At 44.2% G+C, this 21,294-nt stretch overlaps 1 protein-coding gene across 2 annotated transcripts in view; it reads left to right on the forward strand.

Moving 5' to 3' along the window:
- Positions 1 to 20,093, forward strand: part of ROR1 (receptor tyrosine kinase like orphan receptor 1) — a 171,584-nt gene extending 151,491 nt beyond the window's left edge. The window contains exons 5-9 of one of the 2 annotated variants that reach the window (XM_055725112.1): positions 4,511 to 4,638; positions 5,828 to 6,145; positions 7,013 to 7,258; positions 13,019 to 13,230; positions 17,120 to 20,093. In XM_055725112.1, coding sequence (XP_055581087.1) covers positions 4,511 to 4,638; positions 5,828 to 6,145; positions 7,013 to 7,258; positions 13,019 to 13,230; positions 17,120 to 18,544 — 2,329 coding nt within the window. In that variant the 3' untranslated portion in view covers positions 18,545 to 20,093. The remainder of the gene's footprint in view (positions 1 to 4,510; positions 4,639 to 5,827; positions 6,146 to 7,012; positions 7,259 to 13,018; positions 13,231 to 17,119) is intronic. The other variant, XM_055725113.1, reaches the window with a different exon arrangement.
- Positions 20,094 to 21,294: the final 1,201 nt, after the last annotated feature.

Consider the following 21,294-nt stretch of genomic DNA (forward strand, 5'->3'; position numbering starts at 1 on the left):
ACTCATACAGGCACTTACTCGTATTCAGGTGTACCCAGAGAGACATGAGGTACCTTACTACAGTGCTGATCTTTCTGTGCAGCCTCTGTAATCCATAGAAAGATGCTGCTCAAGTTTGGGCTTTGTGAAGACCCAGTACATTCCATGTTGATGCAAACTCTAGCTCAGATCAGAGTACGTTAGTGAATTGGTGTGTGCACCCTTCAAAGCTCTTACTCAGTCTTCTGTAAACTTTGTGCAGTCAGATACTTAAAGACACCTGAGTACAGTGTAAATTTAATCCATGGTACTGTTATTACATGAAGCCAGGAGTATTGTCACAGAGGGAACTGCTGTGGGATCTAACAGCAATGGGCAAGCTCCAGGATTCACATCAGGGCTAGAAATATTTAAAGACCCAAACAGAAAACAGAGTGGAAACAAAATCTGAAAAGAAATAAGCTTGAAATGTTCCAGTGCTGTGTCATCTGTCGGTCATTAAAATCCAACACTTTCCTTTGTCTTGTGTAGTTGTCATTGAAGGAGAGTTGGTCGAGGGGCCGTGCCCAGACCCCAAAACCTGCGCTGTGATTAGCGCTGAATTGCCCCTGCAAGCTGCCATTCCCAGTTTCAGCTGCTGACTGCTTACCTCTCCAGTTCAAAATTTGCACAAGTGATTAAGTCCGTCCCCAATCAGCAATGCCTACAGGCTTCATTTGGCTTCCATTTCATTAGGACTTAAACTTGTCTGTAAATTTTAACACGCTAACTGCTGAATCAAGCCTAATTTACATCTGTTTGAGCCAAAGGGACACATCCTTTGGCTGTGGGTAGAATCAAACCAGGACCATGAAGCAGATAGTCATTTGAGCGGCGATGCTGTGCTTTGCTTACCAAAAAACATGTGAGGTATGTAAAACGTGAACTGTGTGAAAGGTATCTGCAATCTCAGCCTTGATCCCAAGAAACTGATAGCTGTGTTTTAAAGGCAGCCCACGAAGCGGCTGCCAGTTGGCAGCAGGAGGTGGGGAATGTGTTTAAGCCTTGTAGGAGCTCAGCATGCTATTGTGGGCTCCATGTCAGGCTGCAGCTCTGGTTTTGGATGAAATGTCTGGCAAGCAGAGTGTGTTCAGCCTCGGCAGCAATCTGTTCAGTGAGAAATGGTCTTAGATGGAGAGTTGGTGGCTGCCCCCCAAAACTCTGTATTGTGGGGAGCGATGGCTCAGGCAGCGTCTGTCTGGCAGAGCTGCAGCTGCATTGGCAGCAGCGTTGTCTCCAGGGCTGCCCTGGATATCGCTGGGTACAGCTTCAGTTGCCCATCAAGAACCAAAGGGATGCCCAGGGAGGCCCTAGGTACTAGATGTAAGCAGTTCCATCCTGAGCCATCTCATAAAAAAAAGCCGTGGGAGCAAGGGAGAGGAAGAGGCATCATGAAGAGAGGCAGGGGCAGAAGATTTGGTGTGCCCCCAAATGGCTGACAAAGTGTCATACAGAAACAGCCAGGGAGTGAGAGGTGGCCACTTGTTCGTTGATGACCACGTGCCAATAACTTCACCACAATGTCATGTTACCAGCCTGGGATCAGGACACCTATCGTGGGAGCTGCTGTTCTGGGCTCCTGAGAGCTGCCAGGAGCAATAGCTGAACCTCACAGCCCCGTACTTCCCTCCTTTATCACCGTGGGGCAGAGCAGCTCTAGGAGTGGGGACCAGGGGACCTTATCCTCTTGTGTCTCAGGGGTCCTTCTGTCGTATTCTGACGCTCCTGTTCCTTTAATTTGATTTATCATTCTGACCCATTATGGGGCCGATTTACAAAGCAGTGCCTGCTCCATTTGAGCTACTAATCTCATGCTTTACCTCTGTGAATTCAAGGCTGGCACGCAGCCCCAGGGGCAGAGGTGGTAGGATCCAGGCTCTCCTCTTTAATCTTCACCTTCTGAGATTATCTCCAAAATCCTGCTCCTCGGGGCATTTCCAGCCAGGTAAACTGGTGTCCTTGCTCACTCGCCATCCTTGCTGCGTGCAGCTATGCAGTTACATCTTTACCATCCTTGCTGCGTGCAGCTATGCAGTTACATCTTTACCATCCTTGCTGCGTGCAGCTATGCAGTTACATCTTTAGTTCGAAGGTGAGGCTCAGAGTGAGGTGGGTTTGCTTTGTTGATATGTTAATCACATTCCTCCTGGTTTTGTCTTCTCTATCTAGTTGTGTGCTTAAATTGCAATGCTTGATCGCCTTCAAGAGCTGTTTGGTGTAATCCCTGAGCTAAATTCCATAATAAATAATAGTAAATAATAAATCAATAATATATTATCTCCTATGGGAGGATTTATTGATTAGAAGATGCAGAACTGACCTCCAGAGCCTGCAGTAGCTATTGTGGTTTTTCAGCTCAGGTTTCAGCTGTTTTGTCTTCTCTTCAAGCACCGACAGAGTAAAAATGTTTTTGCCAGAGCTGACTCCATGCAGAAACACATGCATGTGGTTGTGTGTCTCTGTTTACATCTCTGAGTATCTTTGTTGGCTGAATACTATCCATTTTCTGAGACACCTCAGCCTACCATCGCTCTAGTTAATGAAGAGTTTAATTGGCAGTTTAAAGGTTGTGCTTTTGCAATCCAGTTTTCAATGTACTTGGGGACATCTTGGGACCATCATCTAATGAAGCCTGGACCCCACACTCAGCTGATGTGAGATGTCTGTGGAAGGAGGTTTCCATCTCTACCATCCCTCTTTCCCACCCCCCTGTCTTCACAGTCATAAATTACTGCAGTTAATTCATGGTGTCTAGCTTCTCCCCGTGAACTGGAAAACAATGCTGCGTGAATCCTGGGACGGTGCTCTGGAGCTGGTAGCTCAGGAGTGCTGGGAGATGTTTGGAAGGTGATCCTAGCACTTCTTCCTGTTAATCCCATTAGCTCGCGCTGGCCGCTGTGACAGGGCGCTGGGGAGCCCTGCTGCAAGCTGGCCGCTTGCTCTAAGCCCTGTGCACAATGAATGGGTGACTTCAAAGAGGCTAAATGTAATTTGCATTTCCAAGCTCTCACAGCCAAGGTCTTCAGGCGGGGATGAAAGTGTCTTTTGTGAAACTTAATAGCAGAGTTGATTAAAAAGCTCTGATTTTTCCCTGTTAAGGCATAGTCTGGTTCCACTGTTAGGCTTTCAGCATCTGGGGGAGGATAAATTCTGGAAAAAAAAAAAAAAGCATACAAAGAAAGTAACTTCTTGCCTAGCCAGCCATGATCATAATTAGGGATATTCTAATATAATTTTTCCTAATTTGAGAGTCATATAGTAGCTGTCTTGGGTGAATACCAGCATGAATAACAAAGAAATTATCAGCAAATTTTCATTAGGCATCTCCCTTTGCAGGGGCCTCAGCAGAGCCAAGGTGTCTGTCTTTCCAGAAAATGGGTCCCAAGTATCTCCAACTGGATTCTGGAAGCAAGAAAGTGAAAGGGCTGATTCATGCAGTTGGGTGCATGTTTCAGTGATCCCATATGCAAACTCCTCCTCAAATCATCCATAAAACTGTGTGTTGTGTGCCAGCACTTAGCTGTTGATTATCTGTTCAAAATAAGCAGTGACTGGTCTGGTCTTCAGAGGTTTAGTAATTTCTTTCTTTGCTTTGTTTGAAGAATATTGGCAAATAATTTCACATCTGGATTTATGTATTAAATGTCTCCTATATTGCATAAAGCAAAGCACCTAATGAAAGAAATCTGTCTATTTAACTCCTGTCTTAGCTTTGGTTCTGTTTTAGCAATAACTGTTACCACACTCATGGAAGATTGAAGAAACATTTCCTACTTCAGGGGTATCAGTGCTGGGAGTGGTTTGATTTTCTATATACGCTTTAAATTCAGTCTCTGCTAGCATCACTCTTCTGGCTATGTTTGTCAATATTAAGTACAAGTTTGGCTTAAAACTAGAAAACAGCATGTTAGTTGCTTTAAATAAACATTTATTATTTTTTTTCCCCAGGCAGTTTGTTTTATCTTCTAATCAAGGCTGGGTATATTCCTGAATATAGCCTTCCCCCTCATGGAAAAAGCATTAATTTCATACAACATTAGTGCATATTCTGGCTAACCTGAAATGCCACTAACTGCTTTCACCAAACAGCTGAAGTGTTTTGAAAAAAATGAGCATTCAAGATCTTGTGAAATAGAAGGATATAATCCTTATATTCACTTTGCATTCGTTTGTGAGATACTGAAAACTACCTGCGGCAGTGTGGGAATCCTTTAAGGTTAAAATCATCCAGGGCACAAAGCCCATGCCATGCCCCTGCACTACCTAAAGACCATATAATCCCTTATCACAGGCTCTAAATGGAGGGGATGGCGGCATGTGGGCTCCCGCGCTGGGGGAGCGTCACCCAGAACGAATTGCGGAGTGCAAGACAAACACAGTAAGCCCCTCGCATCGGCCTCTATTAATACAAGTGCCAGCTCCCTGTAGGGACATTTTGTTGCAAAGTCGCATGTGAAATGTTTCACCCCTTTGTGTTTATGATTGATTTCAGTGACGAGTATGAAGAGGATGGGTTTTGCCAGCCCTACAGGGGGATCGCTTGTGCACGATTTATTGGAAATCGAACCATTTATATGGAGTCTTTGCATATGCAAGGTGAAATAGAAAATCAGATTACAGGTAGGTAAAAAATGCATTTGCTTCTTTTCCACAAAACTGTCTCTTCCCAAAAAGTGCTAGAGTTTTGTAAAATAGAGTAGTGTTTTTATTTTCTCTTTATCCTCTCTTGCTGTGAGCTTCCCACCACAAAGCTTACCCGGGACTCCTGCCTTGTGCGGTGTCAGTGGAGGGAGTCATCTGAAGACTGACAATCTGAGCAGCCTTCATGTCTCTGCTTATCCAGCTCCCCCAAGAGAAACTAAAGAATTATTTTCCAAGGAGAAGGGGCTGTGTATTTACAGCTATTCTCATAGCTGGGCTACCTTGTACTGCTGTTACCCAAGCAGATTTTAAAAGCAGAGGGAGACCAGACTTGAGTTTTATGTGGTTGAGATTATTTAGGTGCTGGAAGAGGCTACATAAATAATCCAGCAGGTAGTGTTTTCCCTTTAGATTTAGGAAAGAACCAGTTTTCATTGTTTTTGTAGGATATGCCGTGCCAATGGAGGTGCTGAATTAAAACTGAGGCCTCATAGATGTCTATCATAGTGCCTCTCTATTTTTTAAATATAAATTAACCTTGGCCAGATCCTAGCCATGGTAATCATCTTCTCTACATTCAGGTTTTCTCTTGCTGTCAGAATATTACGAATTCCTCTTTCCCCTAGAGTGTTCTTCCTTTGTTTCCAAACATTGTCAGTGTTGTGAAAAAGGTTGTTGAATTGCTCACAGGGAAGGCCAATGGTTTCTATACAACCAGCAGTTCATAATCTTACACCATTTTGTATGAAAAGTCATTTGGGGTAGTGTGAAAGCTGTCATCTTCCACCAAGGCACTGGTGCTGTCATCCTGCAGCCTGCAGGAACTTTCATTTTCACCTGCTGAGCAAAAAGCAGCCAAATATTATATGACTTTGCAAAACATTATAAATTCTTGGGGGGGGGGGGGGTATAATTAAGTTTGGGGTTTGGGTAACGTGCTTAACATTAATCCCGTGTTGAAAACCAGATGTACTTTCTCTGTCAGCAAAATCAGCATCATTAATAACTTCTAATGTAATTAGTGCTCTGTATTTCTTGAAGGCCCGTTCATCACCTGAACATCTGAAAATAATAGTCACAATGGGAAGTGGGGGTTGTACTGGGAAGGCAAGAGCACAGGAATAAAACTCCTACTGGGTTAAGTAAAATCCTTTTGTGTATTTTACAGCTGCCTTCACCATGATTGGCACTTCCAGCCATTTGTCGGATAAATGCTCCCAGTTTGCTATTCCTTCACTGTGCCATTACGCCTTCCCCTACTGTGATGAGACTTCATCAGCTCCCAAGCCACGAGACCTGTGCCGTGATGAATGTGAAATTCTGGAAAATGTCCTGTGTCAGACAGAGTATATTTTTGCAAGATCTAATCCCATGATTCTGATGAGATTAAAGCTGCCCAACTGTGAAGATCTTCCCCAGCCAGATAGTCCCGAAGCTGTCAATTGTATCCGGATTGGGATTCCAATGGCAGATCCCATAAATAAAAGTAAGTGAAAACCACCTGTTTCTCTGTGCAAAAAGTACCACTGTGAAAAGGTTGGCTGTAGGGGCTCGTGCTATCAGCGTTGGAGCTGGTGCTGGGCTTTGAAAGCTTGCAGATGCCGTGCTCTTGAGTTACCCCACTCGCACACTTCTCCCCTAGCTAGGCTGGATGGGTAGAAATTCAGAAATACTTTTTCTTTTTTTTTCTTCACCTGCCTATGGACTCACACTAAATGCTGTTTATTGGTTTCAGATCTTTTCTAATTAATATGAAGTAGGAAACAATGGCAGTGTAAGCATTTGAATCCTGAGGAACATCCCTGTCCTCCCACAGCCATCCAAGGTGCTCCAGCGAGGCCAGGGGTGCTTGTCAGAAGGAACATTTGCAGGGGTCAACATTGGCCATGGCTGCGCCTGCCAAATGCAGCCTAATTTTAGACATCGGCTGAGCTCACTCTTTGATCAGACTGGGCTGCAGCCTGTTCACAGCCCTTATACATCTCAATAGTCAAATATAAAACATGGCTCCCACAAATTCTCTACCTTCATACGAAAATAATGGCTGCAATTCAGGTTCCCACTGTAGTTTTTACTTCTTTGTGTATCTTATATTAAAAACGCTTGGCATAAGCTGTTTTCATTACAGAAGCATAAGCTTTAAATCCTCCCAGGAATGTGAATGCAAAGCAGGCCTTGTGTTACAGCCACAGCAAATTGGGAGCCTGTGCTTCCAAACTGGGTTTCCCGGCCCTGGGCCAGCAGCAGTGTGCTGGGGCTGGGGATGCCGGTAGCTCACTGCCCCCGAGTGCTGCGGCCCTCTGCCTTGCCGCCACCAACTATTGCTTTGGATTATTATTTTTTTTTTTTTCAGATCACAAATGCTACAACAGCACAGGAGTAGATTACCGAGGGACGGTAAGCGTGACCAGGTCGGGGCGGCAGTGCCAGCCATGGAACTCACAGTACCCCCATACCCACACCTTCACTGCCATCAGGTACCCCGAACTCAACGGGGGTCACTCCTACTGCCGCAACCCAGGGAACCAGAAGGACGCCCCGTGGTGCTTCACCTTAGATGAGAACTTTAAGTCTGAGCTTTGTGATGTCCCAGCATGTGGTAATTACTGACCTTTTTTACGTTTTGTTTTGGAACAAAAAGGGGCACTGTTTTGTCACGTCCTGCAAATGAGGGCCTTGGGGAAGCTGTGCACAAAGTGTCTTTCTTGAATCCCTGTAAAGAGAGCTGTAGGAAAGGCTAACTACAGTGTCTGTAACTAAAGCCACAGCATCCCCACTCCTAGGAGACCTTTGAGCACTTACTGCCCATGCAGCTGGCAAAGTGTTGGCATGAAAATATTTTAGTAGGGAATACCTGAGCACTCACCAGAAGGTGATGAAGCAGCAGCATGTTGCCAGCCCAAGCATTCTAGGCTTTCCTGTTTGCCATTACAATCAATATAACTTCTTAGTCCAAATTAAAACAAGCAATCATAGAATTATTTAGGTTGGAAAAAGCCTTTAAGATTATAGAGTCCAACCATTAGCCCAGCACTGCCAAGCCCACCACTAGCCCATGTCCCTAAGTGCCACATCTACGGGTCTTTAAATACCTCCAGGGATGAGGACTCCACCCCTTCCCTGGGCAGCCTGTTCCAGGGCTTGACCACCCTTTTGGTGAAGACATTTTTCCCAATATCCAATCTGGCACAGCTTGAAGCCGTTGCTTCTCATCCTATCGCTTGTTATCTGGGAGAAGAGACCAACCCCGCCCCACTGCACCCCCCCTTTCAGGCAGCTGTAGAGAGCGATCAGGTTCCCCCTGAGCCTCCCTTTCTCTGGGCTGAACACCCCCAGCCCCCCCCGCCAGCCTTGTGCCCCAGCCCCTTCCCCAGCCCCCTGCCCGGCTCTGGACACGCTCCAGCCCCTCCAGGTCCCCCTTGCCGCGAGGGGCCCGATCCTGCACACCGGGTTCGGGGTGCAGCCTCACCAGTGCCGAGCGCAGGGGGCCGTCACTGCCCCGGCCCTGCTGGCCACACTGTTTCTGGTACCAGCCAGGACGCCGCTGGCCTCCTTGGCCACCCGGCCACGCTGCCGGCTCATGTCCAGCGGCCGCTGACCAGCCCCCCCGGCCCTTCCCCGCCGGGCAGCTCCCAGCCCCCTGCCCCCAGGGGCTGGTGTGACCCCCGGGCAGGGCCGGCACTGAGCCCTGGGGACCCTCGTCCGATCGGCCTCGGCCCCTCGACGCAGCCTGCCCAGACCCCCCTGCAGAGCCGGCCGACCCCCCGGCAGATCAGCACCCCCCAGCTCGGGGCTGCCTGCAAACCTGCTGAGGGTGCGCTCGATCCCTCGCCCCGGTCATGGGTGAAGGTGTTAGAGGGCTGCCCCCCGCCCGCACCCTGGGGACGCCCTTGTGACCAGCGGGGTGTAACTCCATTCACCACAAGTCTCTGAGCTCGGCCACCCAGCCAGGTTTTTACGCAGAGAACAGCACACCTGAACCAGCCGTCAGCAGCCAGAATAGGGTCACAGAAGTTGCACTGTTGACGCTGATCCACAAAGTCATTGTAGAACATTCTATATTTCACTTAGTTTATTAAGAGCCATTTTCATAAATGCAAACCTTGCTTAGTAGAGCTCAGGCCTTATTTAAAAAATAAAGATCATCTTGCCAGACCCTTTTATCTGTCTCTTAAGTTTGTGTTCACAGAACTGCCCTGGCTGCATTTTGGTTTTGCAAAATGAACAAAAATGGAGATTCAGCTCTCATTTTATTCTGCTTTTCTGAGACACAGAAGCAGTGGGTGGAAGACCTGAACAAATAGTTCCTAATTGTTTTATCGGCATATAGAAATAACAGTGCTGATAGCGTGCCAAGAAAAAAATACAGCAATTTGCATAGACGTGCCAGAAATGCACCCAGAAATGTTCTGGAAATTCATGGTGCAAAGTTTCACCCAAATTTTATGTTGCCTACAAGTTGTCCCAGTAACATTACCTTTCCCCTGGGAAAGGAGATACCTTTTGATGTTACTGTTCGATAGCCAGAACCAAATTAAATTATTTCTGGTTATGGTTATGAGCATTCCTGCAGTGAGACATGTTCTGAGCCTACTCCAAAGTCTTTTTCAATTAATGGAAAGATGGGAATCGATGCCAAAATAGGATCTAAATTATGTTCTTACTGAAAGAGTAGATCAGGGGAAAGGCAGACAGTCTGGGCTGTATCATGTGCACCTCAGTTTTGGGCCCCTCACTTCAAGAGGGATGTAGAGGTGCTGGAGCATGTCCAGAGAAGGGCAGCAGGGCTGGGGAAGGGGCTGGGGGTGTTTAGCCTGGAGAAAAGGAGGCTCAGGGGGGATCTTCTCGCTCTCCACAACTATCTGACAGGAGGTTGTAGCGAGGTGGGGTCTGTCTCTCCTCCCAAGTAACAAGTGGTAGGATGACAGGCAGTGGCCTCAGGTTGTGCATGGGGAGGTTTACATTGGGTGTTAGGAAAAATGTCTTACGCTGGAACAGGCAGTGGTGGCATCCCCATCCCTGGAGGTATTTAAAGACCTGTAGATGTGGCACTTAGGGACGTGGGTTAGCGGTGGGCTTGGCATTTCTGGGCTAATGGTTGGACTCGATGATCTTAAAGGTCTTTTCCAACCTAAACTGTTCTGTGATTCTGTGTATGGTTTTTAGAATCCTGTATCTCTTTTGCTATTATTCCACTGCATTTAACTTCAGTTATTTTTTTTGTGTGAGGTGCAGTGATAGACTGACTACCCGAGAGTAGTTCAATCTATACAGACTGTTCTGAAGATCTTTTTCAGCACTTCAGTACGAAAATCTGGATCTAAGTAGCAGTCAGCAGGTCTCCCCTTAGCATACTGTCCCCTCTGGGCTCTCCACCCCGGAGCTGCATGGCTGCATATGCTGGGCTGAGCTGGGTGAGCAGAGGGAGCTCAGCTCCGGGGGGGGTGGGGGTGGGGGGGTGGGCAGCTGAGTTTGGGCAAGCTGAGGGGTCATGCATGTCCACCAGCAGCGATGCTGTTGAGCTTGCTGTACTACACTGTCGCTGTACAATCTTTCAGCCTTGTGCATTTTGTGTTTTCCACAACTTCTGGATAATGGGTAATTAAAGAGTTGATTGGGGTGGGCTGCTTGCCAGGCCCCCTCTAGATGGGCTCTGAGATCCCAGGGCTGGCTCAGTCTTTTGATCTGGAATAGCTGAAAGCAGGATGCTTTTGGACGTGTTGCAAAGTCTCTGATTTGGACGTTTTACTAGATAATAAACAAGATAGGCTGGGTGGCTTGAAGAATTCCCGACAAGGGTTTTAATTATGTCTCACCACTGCCTTAAATGGTACTGGCAGTACGGCTGAGTTATATGGCATTATTATTCTAAATACAGACAAATAGAGCTGTATCAGGTGAGTAGTAATTTAATTGGTAAATGCTAATATGCATATTAAAACCAAAATACCATGTGGGACTTGCATTCCGTTGGTTTTGCACTGGTTGAAAGAGCCATTTCAGGCGCATTTTAATAAGTATTGTGCATTCTGCCTCACCAGGACATGCCTAGATGGGAAATGGATTTAATTAGGGTGGCTCCCAAGAAACCTATTAACCTAATGAGGCTTCACTGCAGGGGCTGCTACTTAATAAGAATAATAATTCCCTTTGACTGGAATAGCTCAGGTGATGAACTAGTGCCCAGGTCTCGTCTGCCTCATGCTGATGCTTTCTTTTTCTTCCTTCAACTGTATCTTTCAGTTGTCTCATAAGCTGCAATAGATTCATTTCATAGAAGTTTGTCAACTTGAATATAGGAAGATGTGAAACATGGAGTAATTCAAGCATGAGGCTTAGCAAAGACAAACATAAGAAGGATTTGAAGGAGAGGGGAAAGGCACAGATAGTGTGTCTGTGTTAGAGAGCAGCAGCTCACAAAGGAGACCTACAGTGGGTCCCTGCTGTAGAGCTGAATGTTCACTGAAGACAGGGTGAGAGCACAGGCTGCCCTTCTGCTGGGCACAGGGAGACTGTAGCGGGGACAGTGCTTTAGTCCTCTGTTGTTTCCCAGAGGCCATAGAAATATTTGAACCACCTCTCCTCTCAATTAAAGAACAGATGGCACTACTTACTCTAAAAAGAGTGGACAAAAAGGAGGGCAGGGAGAGCAGCGCAACAGCGTGAGCCTGTAAGAGGAGAGGAGTTATGCAAAATGACATCTAGAACCATTTGAACTTTGCCTCTGTCACAATTTGAGTCAAACCCAAGCTTCGGATCAAGTTCATGTTTAATTAAGTGCATAAAAGATATCTGTGTGGGCTGCTAAGCACTTCTACAAATCCAGTCTGGAAAACACAGACAAACAAACTGAAATGACCCTGCAGGAATAATAAAACATTCCCCATTCTGCCAGAATCCACTAAGCCTGATGCTGCCACAGACCTTCACAATCTCAACCAGGCTACAGCCACCAGTCCCGCAGCTCAAGGTGATCCTCAGAGTTCCTGGGGTGCCCTATAGTTAGTGTGTTAATCCATGCGTAATTATACCCTAAATTTTATGAATGCTCCTGAGAAATGCCAAAGCAAAGCAGGTTTCGGCGTCCCCGTGCTCAGAGCAGCCCGGCTGGAAGGTATGTCCTTGTCAACCCAAGCAGGTGCTGCATGAATGCAAGGACGTGAGCTCCTTCCCGAAACCCGTCTCTCCTCTCTCACGGCACCTTCCCTCTGAGCACTGTGCCCTGTGAAACCGGAGCCAGCTGGAGGGAGGCAAGTGTCCAGCGTTCCAGCTGTGCCTTGCCGGGCAGTGGTAGAAGAGGTTTTCATATTTCTAAAATTAATCACTCCCTAGCTGTGAAGAGAGCTGTGTGCAGAGGGAGCAAATATTGCAGCTAGCATTCGCACTATGTGCAATAAACTGGCTTCCCAACCTCTTCCGGATCCTTCTTTTTTATCCATGCTCTAGCTTCCTCTCAGCTACCGTTGCTGCGTCCTTTGTGCCAGCATCTGCCACCCTGCTCAGATGACCACTATTACTGTATAGTTGGTAGAGGGGTGGGTTTTCCCATTAGCTCGTTAATCCTATTAAGACCAAGTTCTCGGTAGGTAAGATCTTTTTTTAAGATTATGCTACAGTTTTTGTCTGTGTTCAGACTTTCTGAAGCCCTTTCCTGACTTTCTGGGATGAAAAACAGGACTATGCTCTCTATTTCTTGCCATGCAGTTCCTCCCGTTTCCCAGGTGTTCTCCATTTCTTCTGCTCTGGAGTTCCTATTCATCCTGTTCCTGCACCTAACACTAACTAGAAAACGACTTTTCTGTTTCACATGTTGTTTGTTCCAGTGCCCTGGGTGGCCACACAAATGCTTCAGTCGGTGCTAGGAGATATTGAGATCAGGAGGCTGGAAATAAACAGGGGGATAAACTATTCTTTTTAATGGCTCCCCACATTTTTGTTAGATTAAGGAAACTATGGCACCAAATCCTAATATGCATATTAAAATAAGGAGGCTATAATCCCACCAAAGCCTTTCTTCCATCAGCTGTCTTAGAAATTAACTTTTCTGTGGACCTTCGTTTCACCCCAGTCAACAGCCATGTCACAGTATTCACCTATTTCATGACCATAAATATGTTTGAACTGACGTGCTGCAGGGGGGAAGTTGTTCCTGGTCATTCTGTGTTCTTACAGAAATGTTACTCAACAAAATTAATTGCTCTGTTAATATTAGGGAAAGAAAACAGCATTCAAGGTGGATTGTAGTGGTGTTATCGGGATGTTTTACTCTTAACACTTCCAGTTGATCCAGGGATGTACTTGACACTGTGGGATACTTCATTCATTGGTTTGGGTCTTTTTTTTTTTTCTTCTGAACCAGATTATAAGGATTCCAAGGAAAAGAATAAAATGGAAATCCTGTATATCCTGGTGCCAAGTGTTACTATTCCCCTGGCCATAGCCTTACTCTTCTTCTTCATCTGCATCTGTCGCAACAATCAGAAGTCATCCTCCCCTCCCGTTCAAAGACAGCCTAAACATGTAAGAGGACAAAATGTGGAGATGTCAATGCTCAACGCCTATAAACCAAAGGTAATCCCTCATTTCTGCTTTGACATTTGCTGTCTGTAAAGGCGGGGAGTGAAATGCTTTGATCAACTCAGCACTGAAATACTAAGCTGATTTCCAGCTTGCAGTTTCTGCTGGTGCCTTCAGCTGTAATTTTTGTAAGGACTTTTCTCATCAGCAGGATAGCAACTGTGCTGGACCCGTGGAGGTAATTCCTCTGTGTCCATGTACCTGGATAAATAGGAGCTGGAGTTTTTTTGTATTAAAGCGAGCAACCCATTAATGAAGCATCTCTAAATCACCTCGTTTAAGTTAGAGAGTAGTGCGGATAACGATGTGATTCAGCATTTTGTCAAGAGAGTTTTTTCATGGGTCTGTTGTAGTCCTATGTCATCTCTCGCTCGGCCGAAATCACTTTGGAAAGATTTGTTCCTTGTTTTTTCAGGCTTGCCCTTTCTCTTAAATTCCTTTTTAAAAAAGAGGAATTACCAAAACAGGGCCTTAGAAGTCTGCCTGCTGTTTTGGCCAGCACAGCTGATGCGTAGCGGCTCCTGTTGCCGGTATTGTTTTGCTTCACTGCAGTCCCAGGTTCATGAAGCATTTTTAAAAATCATTTAAGATTTAGGCATGATCAACCTTTAGCTCCTTGCGTATGGGCAGGGCAGCCAAATTGCAAACCTGTGGCGTTTCAGGGCTATAACTGCCTTCTGCCACCTACAGAAAGAATAACGCCCTGGAAAGAATATTTGCCTTGGTTCTCACACCCTGCCAGTTCTCTTCCACAACTTGATGAAGATTGTTCTTTTGAAACATTTCAGAGTGAAAATCAGTATCTACAATTAAGTAGAATAGAAACTGTGTAGACTGTGGTATCTGAAAGAGTCATGCCTTTGGGTAAGCTGTTATTTTTGTTAGAAAATGACATAGAAAAATGAATCCAAAGTCTGATTTTATTGAGTTTAGCAATGTGAACTCTAGCCTTCAAGCATTGCTGCCGTAGGTATTCTTTCAGCAGAGCTAATCACTTAGCATCAGGGAGGCTCACACGCTTCAGGAGTAGTGTTCAACATCTCTGAACAAATTCTGGGGTCGTTTCTTCTGAAGTTCAATAAAGCAGCTATGGGATGCTGTTAATGCTTGGTCTTAAATGTCAGGTTTACAGAATTAGGTTGTAAAGAGTTAATTGTGACAGCCTAGGGAAAATGGAGTAAGTAGCTGTATCCGGTGAGGGGCTGCCCAGGCACTAGCTGCTCTTTCAGGGGTGCTGCCCTGTGTGTCTGTGGAGCTGCAGTCTTAGTGCAGCAGGGACTGGCACAGAAAGTTGTTGCAGAGGAAAATTCCAGCTCCTCGCCAGCTCACAGAAAGAGTAGGAGAGTCTTTTTAAGTCAGCGATAAAAGTAAACCCACAGCTGTGCTGGAAGATGCTGTGCTGCTTTAGCCTGTTAGTAACACCTACTGCATTCAGAGATGTCACGGGGCTGACACTGGGATTCCTGTTTAAATAGTGTTGCGGGCACTGGGAGCTGGTGATCTGTGCGGGGTATCTGTTCAGGATGGTCAGACAGGGTTTGGTCTGTTGTTACATTTTAACTCCTCAGTCCCATACACACTGGCCCTGGGAATTTATCTTCCTTTTCCCTTCAAGTTCTTAATTCTAACTTTCATGTACATCTTAGAGTAGCTATATATCAAAATGCTGGTAATAGTACAAAGACCATTTAATTAGGTAAGTGTCAGAACTACATCTTGCGTCCAACTGCCATGGAATATTCTGTTAAATTTGGATTTGCTTCTTGGTCCGCATTCTACTAGATATTTGGGATACAATCCTGGCTAAACTGAAGATAGTGGGAATGTCAGCATCATTTTAATGAGGTCACAGTTTCCACCTAGACTAGACTGCTGACACGCTGGTGGCTTGTGCACACAACTTAGGAAAGCAACTTGCCCAGAAATGTTTGCAAATATAGACTCTTTTTGTGTTCAAAGGCATATGCTGCAAAAAACTTTCCATCTTATTTATGATAATTCTGTATTTTCCCACTGGGAAACCCAGCTCTCCCTGTCTCAAATGTTTTGATTGCCTTTCAAACAAATTTTAAAAGAAAGGAAGTAGAATCCTATTTTAAAATACTGTATCTAGTATTAATGTCGACTTTGGATAAAAACATGCTTAGGCTTCAGGCTCCAACTGAGATAGATGTGTGTTTGCTCATGCAAATAAAACCGTTAGCATTTAATCCAAAAGCCTGTCTCAGCTTTAAGGGATTTTAATTGCCTTCCAAAAATATAATAAACTAAGCTCGTCTTGTCATTCACCTAGTGGAAGGAGCCGATAAAGAGATAGAGGCGGTGGGCTTCGCTCTTGCTGCTCTCCCTTTGTACTCAGTTTACTTTGGCGTGCTGCCTCGTATGTATTTTACACTTCTTTACATTTTGTACACCGATGTATGACAAATACTTGTCAAACAAAAACTAAGCAGATTTATAACCGCTTAACTTGAAGTGAGCCCTTCCTGCCAAAACTTTATGACTTCATTTTCTTTCATAGTTTTCCACTATGTTGGTTCAAACAGACGAACCCAGCCTCAGGTCAGACAAAGGTCATTTCACTTTCATTACTAAAATATAATTTACAATATGCCAGACCTAAACAAGTTTTAGCCTAAAGGATTTGTATAATACAAACCATCTGTTTCTCAACAATATAGCTAATTTCCTGCCATCGCCATACAGTCTACTGGCTGCCTGCTCAAATGGCTGCTATTATTATTATTGTTGTTGTTGTTGGTTTTATTAGTACTATTATTATAGTTATTGTTGTTATTGTTATTATTATTATTTTTTGTTGCAGTGATTGTCTGAAAGTCGTAAGTGGTCAATATGATTAGAATTCATTTATTCTAAAATGTCATTTCTTCATCATTTTTTAAAATGACAGTTCTTCTGTATTGCCACTGTAAAGCTGCTGTTACGTGATTTCAGGAATACAAATGATAATTTTTACACTAACTTATGAAACATAGATCCCACACTCAGTAGTCTTAAATTACTACCTATGGCTATACTGAGGACCCTAAATGAGTATGTTTGGGTCTAGGTGTTACAAGCACGAGTGGAAGTTAATGTCTGAGAATAATACAGCTTCTTTATGGCCTAAGAGTGAATATATGCACCCAGAATAACAATAGAGTTTTAAAACACTTTGCCTTTCTCCTTTGACCACTATTTCGTTTTTCCAGCTGACTCTGTCCTGCCTGGAAAATCCTGTTTGGATTGAACATTCCGTCAAGTGTGAGCAGAAATAGTCTCTACTGTGCATTGGAAGGTTAATAGCGAAGTCAAGGAAAAATTGGCTACAAGGACAGAATTTTTAAAATAAAAAAATATTCCGCTAAAACTTTAGGCCCTGGCCCAGAAAACGCTTCAGCATGTACTTACTTAAAGACTGTGAATTGCCTCAATTCCTGAAATTAGTCAGATTCAATTTTAAGCATATATGTGCCTGAGCCCAAGTATATAAATGCCTTTGCTGAAATGCTGATGGTTCCTGCATATATTTTGATCTAATACTTGCTACTTTTATCTGATCTTGTGTAGAGGGTAAAAAGTAATTCTGAATTTAGGTTTGGAGCATGGAGGGCAGAGATTAGGCAGCACTCAGCCCTGAGCTTTGCTGATGGTGGGATACTGGTGTCCCTCAGGCTGTCCCTGGCCCTGGGGCTGGTGCCGTCACACCAGTGCCAGCATCTCACAGGGCTGAGCAGGGTCGTTGCCAAACGGGTATGGAGCCCAGGGAACTCCTCTGCTGCCCGTTTGGCTCTCAGACATCCTGTGCGAAAAGGTCTTTTCCTTAAAACCACATTTTCAATCCTGTTTTTCTGACGTGGTTTTGCTGTCATTTCTTCAACAGAGTAAGGCTAAGGAGTTGCCCCTATCTGCTGTTCGTTTCATGGAAGAACTGGGTGAATGTGCTTTTGGCAAGATCTACAAGGGACATCTCTACCTCCCAGGCATGGATCACGCTCAGCTCGTTGCTATCAAGACACTAAAAGACTTTAACAACCCCCAGCAGTGGGCAGAGTTCCAGCAAGAAGCATCTCTCATGGCCGAGCTCCATCACCCTAACATCGTTTGCCTCTTAGGTGTTGTGACCCAGGAACAACCTGTCTGCATGCTTTTTGAGTACATGAACCAAGGAGACCTCCATGAGTTTCTCATCATGCGATCGCCGCATTCAGACGTGGGATGCAGCAGCGACGAGGATGGGACTGTAAAATCCAGCCTGGACCATGGGGATTTCCTGCATATCGCAGTCCAGATTGCAGCAGGGATGGAGTACTTGGCAAGTCATTTTTTTGTCCATAAAGATCTTGCTGCTCGTAACATTCTAATTGGAGAACAACTTCACGTGAAAATTTCGGACCTGGGACTTTCAAGAGAAATCTACTCGGCAGATTATTACAGAGTTCAAAACAAGTCTCTCTTGCCCATTCGCTGGATGCCACCAGAGGCAATTATGTATGGCAAGTTCTCTTCCGATTCAGATATTTGGTCATTTGGAGTTGTTTTGTGGGAAATATTCAGCTTTGGGCTGCAACCGTATTACGGATTTAGTAACCAAGAAGTCATAGAGATGATCAGGAAAAGACAACTGCTGCCATGCTCTGAAGACTGTCCTCCCAGAATGTATAGCCTGATGACAGAGTGCTGGCATGATCTGCCATCCCGGAGGCCACGATTCAAAGAAATCCATGCCAGGCTGCGCTCATGGGAGGGTCTTTCAAGTCACACTAGTTCTACTACCCCCTCCGGTGGGAACGCCACCACTCAAACGACTTCCCTCAGCGCAAGCCCAGTTAGCAACCTCAGCAATCCTAGGTACCCTAACTACATGTTTCCAGCACAAGGTATACCCCAAGGCCAAATCGCCGGGTTCATCGGACCGCCAATACCTCAAAACCAGCGATACATCCCGATCAATGGGTACCCGATTCCACCAGGATATGCTGCTTTCCCAGCTGCCCACTACCAACCGCAAGGGCCACCCAGGGTGATCCAGCACTGTCCTCCTCCAAAGAGTCGCTCTCCCAGCAGCGCCAGCGGATCCACTAGCACAGGTCACGTCACTAGCCTGCCATCTTCAGGATCCAACCAGGAAGCAAATATTCCTTTGCTATCTCATATGTCAATTCCTAGTCATCCGGGGGGAATCGGTATTACAGTTTTTGGAAATAAAACTCAAAAACCGTACAAAATTGACTCAAAGCAGTCTTCCCTATTAGGAGACTCCAGCATCCATGGACCGAATGAATCTATGATTTCAGCTGAATTGTAAATAAGTGAGGCCTTTGTAAATATAACTATTTACAACACAAACTAGAAAGTCGTAGAAAAGATTTATATTCAAATATTTTATTAAAGATTCTTCTGGTTGTTTAACAGACATTGCAGCAAGTATCTTCTGTGAAGTGTAACTGCTTAACAAGATGGGCAGACGCAACCAGGCAAAGATCGCTGTGGTATGGATACTCAGCTCTGTCAATGGACACGTTTCTTTTAAGTGCCACCGACAATTCAAAAGGGGGAAAGGAGATTATTTTTTTTTTTAACTAAAAACATTTTATCATACGTTTTTCACAGCTTTTTAAACCTCTGGTGTGGTTTAAATCACAGAAACTTTTTTATACTGAAAACATATTTTAATATTTGTCTCTTTTTTTGGGAGATGCAAATATTCAGAGATCTACTGGGTGTGCAATTTCAGTTCCAATAGCTCGTTAAACTATTTGTAAATTTTGCAGTCAAGGATTATGTCTCAAATATGTGATCTGAATAAATTTCTTCAGGTAGGATTTTGGTCTTTCATTAACTTGGGAGTCTGAGTTCAGATTCAGACCAAAAAAAGTCATTTATATGACAGCACAATAACTTGAGTTATCAACTTGCAGTCTACAAAAGTCACCTGCTGTTGGCTGCTAAAGATGGCTGGAGTTCTAAGAAATTGCCTTAAAGGAAATGAAATTAAAGTGTTTTAATTTCAGAACCTGAATCAACTTATTCAAAGATAACATTTCATAATCTAGTAGTTAAAGCAGAAATTTTATATCCTTTTGTTGCTATGCAACTGTGTAATGGAAAGGCTCCAAACCACAATTTTATATATGACAATCAGTTTTCCCAGGAATATTTATTGTTTCAGATCAATGTGTAATTTCAGTGACTATGACTCCAGGAACCCTGAAAAAGGGAAACTCACATTCCATCATGCAGCAAATCCATTGATAGCAATTTTGTCTAGCAATTCTAATAATGTGAATTAGTGTTAACTTTCAACTTAGAAATATGACATTTGTGTATTTACTAAAAAAATCATTCAGGTATAAGCAATCTAGATTATTCATTTGAAACCACTTTTATGAGTTACAAAAGTGCTGTGTACATTACCGTTTTTCACAGACTTTTTTGTACTGAAAAGTATTTTTGTTGTACACGGAACGAGAACAATCTTTTGCTCAGTTGACAATGTTGTATAATATGACTTTATTTTTACGTTTTTGCACAGAAGTGTGATAATGTTTTGTACAGCAGAAGTGAAAATACATCTCTGCGTTTTATATCTTGGTCTGTTTCTTTTTGCTTTTAACCTGATGTAGATGTTCTTGAAATATATTATGGTGATATTCAGCCACTACCTTATACAAATATTTTTCTTTGTTTTCACTGCATGCATTTAATCACTGTATTACTTGATGATTGATTTATTAATTATGGGCATTTCAATTAGGCAAGCATGAAAATGTAATAACAAAGGCTATTTTATAATTAAGATATGTGCATTTTTGTATTTCACATGCCAGAGATGATATTAAACACTGATTATTTTATGCTGCTGTTTATTAAAATGTTGTTTTAACATAAACATGTCGATATTTCCTCCATCTTGGTGTAAGATATTTGAAGTGCTTCGTAATTAACACAGCACTGAAATTGCTCATGCAGCTCAGGCAAGGAGTCTGCTGAAATGCTGCCTTGAACGGGACACGACAGTTTTGCAAATAACATTTGCAGGCACAGATTACTGAGGGGTAACGTACAGAGGCTTAAATGAATATGTGACTGTAAATATTTGCAGAGCGCACCAAAGAAGCAGGATGGCATCACTGCCCTGTGAGGATGATGCCGTCTTGGCTGTGATCTCACCGGCGCCGCTCAGCTCTGTACCGAGGGCCAGCATCGCCCTTTCAGCTCCTCGCTGAGGTTTTGTGTCCTGCTGCATCGCCTGAGCTTTCACGGTACATTGTATTGCTGCAGCACCCGGAGCTGCCAAGCTTCCTCTCCATTGCACAGGCATGAAACTGTACTTGCAGATTAAGAACAGCCAGTAATCACATAGTAAGGACTTCTGTGACCTCTGAGATACTTTATGAACCTGAGATGTCAGCTTCCGTATGGATTGAATTCACATTTGCATCAGTAATGAAAATACGGTATGTGTCAGCTAAAACTTAGTTTTGACTGAAGATTCAGATAATAATTAAAACTTACTAACTTCTGTATCTGTGTCAGGTTATCAGACTCAGATGCAAAAAAATAACTTTTGAACAGAGGTGTTTTGCAGGAGTGGATGAGGTTTTGCTGTGAGCCGTAGCTATTAACATAACCAGAAGCTCGGGAGCTGCCCTCACACACGTACACGCACTTTGCAGCGCTCGCTTGGCATCTCCTTCAACAGATGCCAACTGTATTGTCGTTCCCAAGTCATCTTTTCTCTCACCTGCTCCTGCATGCCTTCTCCAGTGGTTGCATCAGTGCAAACAATTATTGCAACTTAAGCGTCAAACACACTGAGAAGGAAGAAGCCTTTTTTCCTGCTCATTTTTCCTATGGGATTTCTTCACTTAGACCATTTAAGGGCTTAAAATTTCAACAGTGCCAGTTCAAAGACAGTCTGCCGTTTCCTAAGTGTCTGGTTTCAGAAACATAAGAAACTATATGCAGCCAAGCATGTCTGTGGCCCTTAGGTTATGCTGTTACTGCAAAATCTTCAGTAAAGAGCATGCTGTCAATGAAGACAACGCAGAAATA

The sequence above is a fragment of the Falco cherrug genome, chromosome 12 (genome assembly GCF_023634085.1).
Source record: "Falco cherrug isolate bFalChe1 chromosome 12, bFalChe1.pri, whole genome shotgun sequence".
NCBI classification, from domain to species: domain Eukaryota; kingdom Metazoa; phylum Chordata; class Aves; order Falconiformes; family Falconidae; genus Falco; species Falco cherrug.